The 9,966-nt window shown below is 40.2% G+C and overlaps 1 protein-coding gene across 6 annotated transcripts in view; it reads left to right on the forward strand.

Annotated features, from left to right (window-relative positions):
* TRPM6 (transient receptor potential cation channel subfamily M member 6) overlaps positions 1 to 9,966 on the forward strand; it is a 135,536-nt gene that overhangs the window by 51,833 nt on the left and 73,737 nt on the right. For all 6 annotated transcript variants that reach the window (XM_019517451.1, XM_019517448.1, XM_019517449.1 and 3 more), the window contains exons 7-12: positions 1,383 to 1,554; positions 2,264 to 2,438; positions 3,914 to 4,037; positions 4,981 to 5,053; positions 5,179 to 5,279; positions 8,691 to 8,825. In XM_019517451.1, the coding sequence (XP_019372996.1) occupies positions 1,383 to 1,554; positions 2,264 to 2,438; positions 3,914 to 4,037; positions 4,981 to 5,053; positions 5,179 to 5,279; positions 8,691 to 8,825 (780 nt within the window). The remainder of the gene's footprint in view (positions 1 to 1,382; positions 1,555 to 2,263; positions 2,439 to 3,913; positions 4,038 to 4,980; positions 5,054 to 5,178; positions 5,280 to 8,690; positions 8,826 to 9,966) is intronic.

Consider the following 9,966-nt stretch of genomic DNA (forward strand, 5'->3'; position numbering starts at 1 on the left):
GCTGGGGGTGGGGGGGATTGGGCCCCTCACTGCTTCTGCCTGCCTCTCCTGTGCCAGGGGATGGAGGGGAGGAGGGGGTGTAGGGAAAGCTGTCAAAGGCTGTAATGTTACAAATATCTATGTTGCAAACTAAACCAAATGTAGATGTGGGTTAATTTGCAATGTAGCAAACTCTGGTTAAATGTACAGCCTGACACAATTAAACCACAAAAACAGCCAGTTTGCATCAAGTGTACAAGCACCCTCAATATTTGGTGTGAATAGAAGAAATTCTAGATCTTACTAAGTAGCAGTAAGTGTTGCACACTAAGGTGTTGTACCTTACTTCTGGAATCAAAATTAATGGAAGAGCTGATATCTTTTATTAGACCAACTAGATATTTTATTTTATTGTATTTATTTATTTATTTATTTATTTATTCTTTCACGAGTTTTGATTCCGTTTACCTCTAGACCAATGCAGCTACAACCAGGGTGCTTTTCACGTGTAGATTAGTAAGTTTAAGAATAATCTTCCCTTTCAGAAATGTTGCATTACTTTCTGAATGTTTTTAAAAATTCGGCAACAGATTAATACCTACAAAATGTACAAAAGATCCATTATTATCTATTATTCCATAAATAAGAATGTAAACATGACCATAAATTTAGTTTTAGCTAATTGATTGATGTAGAAATAGGTAAGGTTGTACATATGTAGTAGTTATGCACACAAATAGGTAATTTGCTTACATAATTTCTATTTGTCATTTGTGCTTACTGGCTTCTGCACAAGTGTTTCATGTCCCCTTTCTTTCCTATGAGCTGGACTCCTAAACTGGGCTGTGATGCACCATGGACAAAAGGAGCTCATGCTGTAGTAAGGGGGGGCATCCTAAAACCCAAAGAAGGGACTGAAGCATCCAAATTACCACTCTGATAAGATAACACAGCCCAGAGAAAATATTAATTTTTCCTGTAGAAATAATATGAGTTTGTGGGAGCTTAATTTTTTTCCACAGAAAAATGTTGACAGAAAGGTTCCAGTTAGCTCTCAGGTTAGATGCACACAAAAATCAATACCTCCATAGGGACAATAGCATTATTACCTGTTTGCTTCTCTTAGCACTGCCCCTCCTCTTCTGCTTCCCCTTTCTTCCCTATATTTTGTATGGAACCGAGCCTTGGACCTTTTTTTCTTCCAGTGTGGTTTCTACAAATATTAAGGAGATTGGCCAGTGGTACTCCTCCAAGGTACATTGAAAGGAGATTTTTTTTCCCCCCCCTTGGAGAAGCTAAAATTAAGTGCATGGTGAAACAATGAATCCTGTGCAAGTCACCTTGCATCCTTAGTGATGTTCTCTTACTTTCTTTGAAATGCTTTTTACTTTGATTTTCCTCAGGTGGTTTGCCTATATCAGACTCTTGGTAATCCTCTCAGCAAGCTGAGCACCCTCAACAGTATGCACTCCCATTTCATACTGGTGGATGATGGGACAGTGGGAAAATATGGCAACGAGATGATGCTCAGGAGGAGTCTAGAGAAATACATATCCCTTCAGAAAATACACACTCGTGAGTGTCATGGTGTTACTTTTATCACCATTTGAAGAATTGTATTTTAAAGGTCACTAAGACGTTAAGCAGTGCCTGTGGTGGGCCAGGCATTTTCATGGTGGGTGGGAGAGCAGCACTTAGGAAGATAAGTCTGAAAAGCAAATGGTGACAGTCAATTGACTGGAACATTATTAGTTGCTTTGGATGTCTTAGTTTCTGTCTTCTCTCAGTCCATCATTTTCAGAAAGAGCTAAGAATCCACGCATTGAAAATTAGGGCTTTTATCATTTCTGTTTTTATTCCCTGTATTTCTACTCCTCTACGAGTTATTTCAAATTATTAAACTAAATCACGTCCCTCCAAAATACGTGAGAAATTTAATTGCTTCACTGTGTGTATACATGTAAATTGTTGTGTAAACACTTGTTTATATGTGTGATGGCTCTTGCAAACCGTGCAAGAATTTCCTGGGCTTCTTTCCTTCCCAGTGCTGGGACCATTTATAATCTCACCCAGGGATTTTCAAGGATCTTCTGCTTTAATGGCAGAGGTTCTCTGAAAGTCAGCCTTGAAATACCTGAAGTAAAGTGAGGGAACTGAAAGCAATGTTTCCTTCCTTTCTTTCATAGTTTCTCTTAGATTTTTTTCATCAATGCTATTTGGCAGACCTATATTGTGGAACTGAGACCTGTGCTGTTGGTAACTGGTTGTATGTGGTTTGAAACAGGAATGGGCCAAGGTGTACCAGTGGTTGGGCTGGTAGTGGAAGGAGGCCCAAATGTGATCCTTATGGTTTGGGAGTATGTAAGAGACACTCCAGCTATCCCAGTGGTGGTCTGTGAGGGCACAGGCAGAGCTGCAGATCTCCTGGCTTTTGCACACAAGCACACAGCAGATGTGGGGTGAGTAGCTGGAGGCAATGCTGCCTGGTTTGTTTGTTCTGTTTTCTATTTGAGCAATTTGGTGAGGCATTGAAAACACCTGACTCCAAATCCCACAGAAGATGAGAAATGTACTGAAGTCATTTGAATATAGAATGGGGCTGTAGTTCAGTCCAGAATAAGCTTAAACTTGGAGGCTAACGGCTCACCAGGATGGGGTTAGGACTCCCTGAGCAAGGTAGGAGTTGGGGACTGTAGACTTGTCTGGGGTATAGTTAGGATCAAAATCCATTGGTATCCCTGAGCTAGAAATAGGGTTGGAGGTAGGGAGCCTCTCTAGAACTCAAAACTCCTGGCATAACTGATTTGAGATGTCCATTTCCCCAAGGCACTCAATGGACCCAGAGCAAAATTTTGTTAGGGTACGAAGCAAATAATATCACCCTATTCTCACCCTTGGTCACCCTAACAAACTCTGCTTTATCCTACTCTTGGTGCAAATCCTGTTACCAGTCCCATTCTTAACTATTTCTTGGGTCAGCCCCAGCTCACACCTGGAATCACAGACTGACGTTGACCCTCATGTGAACCTGAATCTGCCAGCAAGCTCCAACCTTGACTTTAGCAGGACCCAACTCTGGCTTGCTGATGCTTAGCTCAAGGATCTGTGAATACTCAAAACGCAACCTTTTCTCTGAGGATCCCTGTAGGTTTCCACTTTGTGGATCTCTGCTACCCTCAGCTCTGACCTTTTTTCGTGCTGTTTTTACATCCATCAAGTGGTCTGGATCCCAGTGTGGGATCACTTTACCTCTCTGTTTAATTTACATTAAGAAACCTGTTTATCCTACCACATCTCAAGTTATCTATAGTTTTCTGAGGGAAACACAATATACATGGCTGAAATTTCTAATGTAAACACAAACAGAAAATATATATTTTAATTTCCAAAAGACCTTTCCAATTTTCTCTTATCTTGATTGTGGACCCTCATCATGTACCAAAGCTAATCAGTGCCTTGGTCCTCCTAATTAGGCCTAAATCTAAACATTTCCAGGCTAAGTAGTAGCTCTTGGCCCAACACTGAAGCCACCAATTGACCCATCATTTGGCCCATGATTTATACCCAACCATAGCACAATTCTAGTCCTATTTCTAATGCCATTTCCAGTGCCACCCTCTGACTTTATCAGTTGGCCCCAACCTACTCTTAACCTCTCATCTTCTCTTTGTCCTTTGCTTTGCCAGCAACTGTCATCATCACACTGTATCACCAAGCTTGACTATGGATTCCTTAGGCAGCCTAAACATTAACGTCTGTTTGGGTGATATTGTGAAGAGTGCACGCAATATAGTCAAGGATAAAATAGGCGTTTCTTTATGTACTAGTTCCTGCTCACCTCTCGCAGATTTTTTCTGTTTCTAAAGTATATTCTGAAAAAGATCTTTGGGATCAGGGAACTCTATTGTTGAATATATGTGTGTGTGTTCTTCAGGGAGTTGCGCCCTCAGCTGAAGGAGGAGATATTAGTAACGATTCAAAACACCTTTAATCTTGGGCAGAAACAGTCCCGTCATCTATTTCAGATTCTGATGGAGTGTATGGAGCACAGAGAATCTGTGAGTATGATGGATTAATGTGTTTATTTTATGAGCTTTTCATTTGGTGTAGCACTAAAATCTTTTTTTTAGTTATATAGAAGATTGACTTGGATGCAGAGATTGTTAAAATAATATATCTGATATAAAGATAATGGGACAATGTCCTTAGTTATATCTACAATATGAGCCACAACTGAGGGAAGAATGAGGCCCAGTATGTTTCGGTTTATTCTTCAAAAGGAATATGTATATTATATATAAAATAAGACCTGATTATATAAAAGGTCAACCACCAACCTGTGTATTCGTTGGATTGGTTTTGTTATGTATTATTCATCTCCATAGAAGCTAATCACTGAACTTCTCAACACGTCTTTGTGAGTTGCCCATTTTTTCTGCTTTTTAATAAAAGGCCAGATATGTGCTTTCTCACAGGTAAAAGCGAATCGTTCTCAGTTGCCCCTACTCCTTACTTCAGCTCTGAGTAGGTTGTTGCTAGTATTAATGTGGAGGGTGGCAGGGTTTTCAGAGATCCCAGCTTCTGACAGCACAGACACCCAATTGTTGGATGCCCTGTACTGGGAATGTTCAGTAGCAGCTGCTTCAGTCAAGAGGCTAACATGGTGATAGTTTAAACATACATTTCAAACCTGTTTTTCTACATATAGGATGTTTAGATGTTTTCACTGTTTGAGAAGGTGCCTAGATGCCATTATATCTTTTGATTTCTCAGCTCCAAGGGGCAGCTGATGAGAAAACTCAAGACTTACATAGTTAGCTAGCTAGTTGTTGCTTTGCATGCTGATAACTTTGCATCCAGGGTCTGTCATGCCCATGGAAACACACTAGTAAGCTAGATTTATTTCAATATACAACAAATACAGACTGAAAACAAAGCCTGGTCAGTTTTCCTGAAAGGGCTTTTCCATCATCTCACAACATGTTTTTATAATTCTCATAGATAACGATATTTGATGCGGAGTCAGAGGAACAGCAGGACATTGATCTGGCAATCCTGACAGCACTCTTGAAAGGTACTAATTTAACAGTTCTACCTCTCTTTCTGTGATTTGTAGACCCCTTGACAAGGTGCTTGAAAGAGAGGAAGAAAAAGAAGTTAATGTATGATAAGTTACTGGAGACTTTGCATGTTTTCTAGGTACAAATATGTCTGCCCCGGATCAGCTAAATTTGGCATTGGCTTGGAATAGACTTGATATTGCCAAGAAACATATATTAGTTTATGGACAGCACTGGAAGGTAATTCACATTTTTTCCACTGTGGGTGGGGTATTACATCCGTGATTTTTAATTCTCCATATATTTCCACAGTTGTTTTACATTGGTTAACCAGCTGTTCCTGGTGATGAGTAACTTGGTGTTTGAATTTGTTTACCAGTCTTGTGATGTAAACATCTTTAATCTTGGAAATGCACCAGTTTTCTTATCCTTGTAGGCTACTTAGGTTCTTTTACCACACAGCACCATAGTCTCTACTAAGTCTCTTTCCATCTGAATATTTCTTGAATGTTATTTGGAACTGCCATTTTTCTTTGTCAGCTTTTTCCCATCTCATCAGATGTCCTTTAGCTGCTGTTGTGATTTGTGGTAACTATTACTGGGTTTGTTAATTTAGGGCACCATATAAAGATGAGTGGCACAGAGAATTAATATACTTCTTTTTAGAGGTCCTGATAGTACAGAAATTACAGGCTCAAGGACGTGAGCAGGCATGACCAAAGTATTTTTAATGAAAAACAATAAACCAGAACATACTATACGATACATGGTATAATTAGATATGTTGTATTATTTATATATTTGTCTTTTGGTAACAGCATTTGATAAAAGATGTGATTTGTTTATAGGTTAAATATATGCCTATGAAATAATGAACAGTGACAAGAGATCAGTTACATACTAGATAACCCATCTAATAGACTTTTTCATGTAAGCCCGTATTTGAGTTTTTCTTCCTATATGTGAGTTTGTGTGCAATTTTGTGTCTGGTGTCTAAAGGCATCTGTTCAGAATTTTATTCATATGGAAAAACTTTAGGAAAATAGCTAGCTTATTAAGAACACAGGTATTCCTTTCAGTAAATGAAATGTGAGTAATTCTCTTTAAGTATTCATTTCCAGAAACTATAGTTTTTTCCCCCACTGCTTATGTGAAAAAGCCATGTCTTTTAAATCTTAACTTTCATTTTGAGTGATATGAGAGTATTCATATTTTCTCCATCACCATGCCTTCATGTTGAATAGGGGTATAGTGTTGGGATTTTTGAGAACCAATTTGTTCCTTAGAATCTAAGAACACAGTTCAGGTTTTGCCTTATGACTAAAGGTCCATTTAATTCATTTTCTAACATATACTCAGTACCTACTTAATTTAAATTGTGATTGTGGTATGTATTTGCATGTCTGCAGCTGTATTTATAATATGAGCATGGTTTGGAATGGTTCCTGGTACTAAGACACAAAACTGTGTCTTTTATAGAACACTTTTTTTCCCAGTAGCTTCAAGCTAATTGTTCTTTTTCTTTTTTCTTTTTCTTTGCCTAATTTAAGCTAAAATGGACCAGCTGTTTATGAAAATTTGACTAGATGGTTTTGCCATTCTAAAAAATTATATGGGCTTCATGTTTGGAAAAGAGCAGACACCTGACTTTCCTACCCTCTTTGTTCCAAATTTTCCTGCCCCTTCCCTACTTCTGGCTTTTCACACCAGTTCTGCTGTCCTAGGCAATGGAAAGACATGCTGTTTAAAGCACTCCAAATGCTTTTGAAGCACTGAGGGCATTTATAGTTGTACTTAGGGCATTTATAGACATTAATTTCTGCACTCCAGAAGACTTGATTAATCAAGTTTGCTCCGTCGCATTGGATTTACAGCACTGCTGCATGTCTGTAGGAGCCCCTTAACGTTCATTTCTCAAGTCTTCCAATCCCAGTCCCAATCTTCTAGCACTCATGAGAAACAGGATAAATTTGCCTGCCTGTGCTTTGTGCTGCCTCATTTAGATTCCTTTGGTTTTGTGTAAAGCAAACGTGGGTATGCATGCAAACAACAATGCCATTAAAGTGGTGCAAAAGGACTTTTAATCAGCTTTAAAGGCCAGCTTTAAAGGCATCTACAAAGGCTCTACATGTCCTAAGGTCTTGAACATTACAGTTTCTTAGTTGTTAGAAAGTATGTTCAATCAACTGTCCAAGTATCTGCTCATCTACAGAGAGGATTACAATTTACTATTGCTGTCAGTTCCATTGTTAGCTCAAGTGGCAGAGGTCTGTGTAGTGGAAGTAAAGGTTTCAGCTCTGCAGTATTCTACCTGATGGATTTTAAAGGCTTCCCCACCCCCTCAACACATGTTGATCCTCCCCCTCTATGCAACATTGGTCAGGCTGCAGTTGGAGTACTGTGTCCAGTTCTGGGCGCTGCACTTCAGGAGGGATGTGGACAGTATCGAGAGGGTCCAGAGGAGGGCCAAGTGCGTGATCAGGGGGCAGGAAGGCAGACCCTATGAGGAGAGGCTATGAGACCTGAACCTCTTCAGCCTCCATAAGAGAAGGCTGAGAGGGGATATGGTGGCCATCTATACTTACCAGGGGAGACCAGCAGGGAATGGGAAAGTCCCTGTTTCCTCGAGCACTACCAGTAGTATCTTAGGAATAATGGCCACAAGTTGACTGAGAGTAGGTTCAGGCTAGACATCAGGAGGCGCTACTTCAGAGTCAGGGAGGCTACGATCTGGATCCAACTTCCAAGGGAAGTGGTGCTCACTCCTACCCTGGGGGTCTTCAGAAGAAGGCTCGATAGCCACCTTGCCAAGGTCGTTTGACTCGAGCATCCTTTGCTGCCATGGCAGGGGGTCGGACTTGATGATCTGCTCAGGTCCCTTCCGACCCTACCAACTATGAAACTTATGCCTGTCTTTATCATTTAGCATATATTAAATTTCACATTTTTTTTCTGCTTGTTTTTAGAAGACACCTTCCTGTGCTGGCATGGGAACCCCTAGAATAAGCTCCCTTTGCTCCCTTCCCCCCCTCCCATTCTGAAATGGGGACAGGCTGGGAGAGAGGAGGAGCCATTTCTAGGTGAAACTGGCCTCAGGCTCAGCAGGCAACAACTAGATACCAGTAGTGAACTTCTGTTTGGTCCAGGGGATCCTTGCAACTCAGACACTTCCTGCAAAGCGCTCTGAGTTACAGCAGGGAGCTGCATGTCTCTCTGCACCCTGAATGATCAGAATGCTTTCCAGTTTGAAAATAAGATACAGCTCTGTGTTTCACAGTGTCTTTATCTTTTTCTATTATCATTCTCAGAGTTCTGATTTATCAGATTTTTTTCCTCTCTTTTTATAGAGCTTTTCTTTTAAATAGCCTGGCTTATGTAGGCCATGCTTGATATATGGTTCCTCTGTTTTTGTCAGATGCTAAATAGGGCAGTTTTGAATTAAGAATCATTAACTACTGAACCTAAAGTGACTTAACAAGGCCAGTAGGATGTGCGCTGAGAATGGTGGTAAGGAAAAGCAAAGTGTTGACTAAGGAGATCCTTAATGCTATTCAGGGTTTGTTTTACTTGGTTTTTTTTTAAAAAAGGGCTTTTCTTTTCTTTTCTTTTTTTCATCCTTCTCTTTTTCCTCCTCCTAACCTTCCTTTCAAGGTTGGCTCCCTAGAACAAGCAATGCTGGATGCTTTAGTGATGGACCGGGTGGATTTTGTGAAACTGTTAATAGAGCATGGAGTGAATATGCACCGTTTCCTTACAATATCTCGACTGGAAGAACTCTACAACACAGTGAGTACACCCCAGTTGCAAGGTGACTACTTGATAGATAGATGGACAGACTGAATAGGTGAAATATAAGGCTTGACTCTTTTGTAGCATCAGTGCAGAGCAGTACAAAGTAGTAATGAGTAAGAATGCCTTGGGTGCTGTAAATGTAGGACTCACTGCTCAGGGCAGAGAGAGATGCATAGAGATACATACATTTTGCCCAGGAACGTGAAAAGAGAGGGAAGCCATGCTCATTTGCTCCCTGTGCTTAACAACTGAAACAAATTGTTAACTTGCTTTCCTTTACTTTTACTGAAATATACTTGATTCATTTCACAAAGTGAAATATGACACAGCACAAATACATACTCTTTTTACAAATTTTACAAATCTATTATTTTTTGGGCTGGTTAAAATATTATGGTAAATACACACTTGAAACACTGCTGTTTATTTTTAATTTCTTCCCAAATGTTGTGAAAAAAAATGAATACCAAAATACTAGCAAAATGAGAAGAAATCTGAAAATTATTATTTTTTATTAAAAATCAGGACATTTAGAAAACACATCCATTTTTCTTTTTCTTTTTTTTTTTTCTTAGGACACTCTCTGATCACTGGAAAATGTTTCAGATTAAAAAACCCAAACAAGTCTGATGTAATGTGATAGGATGTGATAGGATTCTGGGGCTGGCTGACAGGACCAGCCCATCACTTGTGGAGAGTTTGATTCAAATTAAATCTCATAAGAAATGATTTTAGATTTTAATCTGGACTCTGATGTACATTTATCATATTTTAAAAATGGAATAGAAGGGGCACCAGCTTCTTATAAAGAAGGGCCATTGCATTTGTAGAAGCTAGCAGGAAAGCTTGACTGGCAATGGCTTATCTCGGAGGGCTGAGAACATCCCAGATGCCAGAACAACCCAGCTTGGGTCTTCGGTATGCTGGTGTTCTGACCCAGTTGCCAACACTTCTCCCTGTTCTCCAGTGGTGTAACAAGCAGGCACTCGGGGCAAACCCTGCTGGCGTGGGGCAGAGTTTGTGGTTCTGAGGGTGGTGGAGGGCACATGGGTTGCAAGAGTGGGGTGGGGTGGGGAGGGGAAGGGGGGTGCAGATTCTGGGAACAGGAGAGAGTTAGGAGGGGCGGGGGGGGGGG

This window comes from Gavialis gangeticus, unplaced genomic scaffold, assembly GCF_001723915.1.
Source record: "Gavialis gangeticus isolate Ggan-Ray unplaced genomic scaffold, GavGan_comp1, whole genome shotgun sequence".
NCBI lineage: Eukaryota > Metazoa > Chordata > Crocodylia > Gavialidae > Gavialis > Gavialis gangeticus.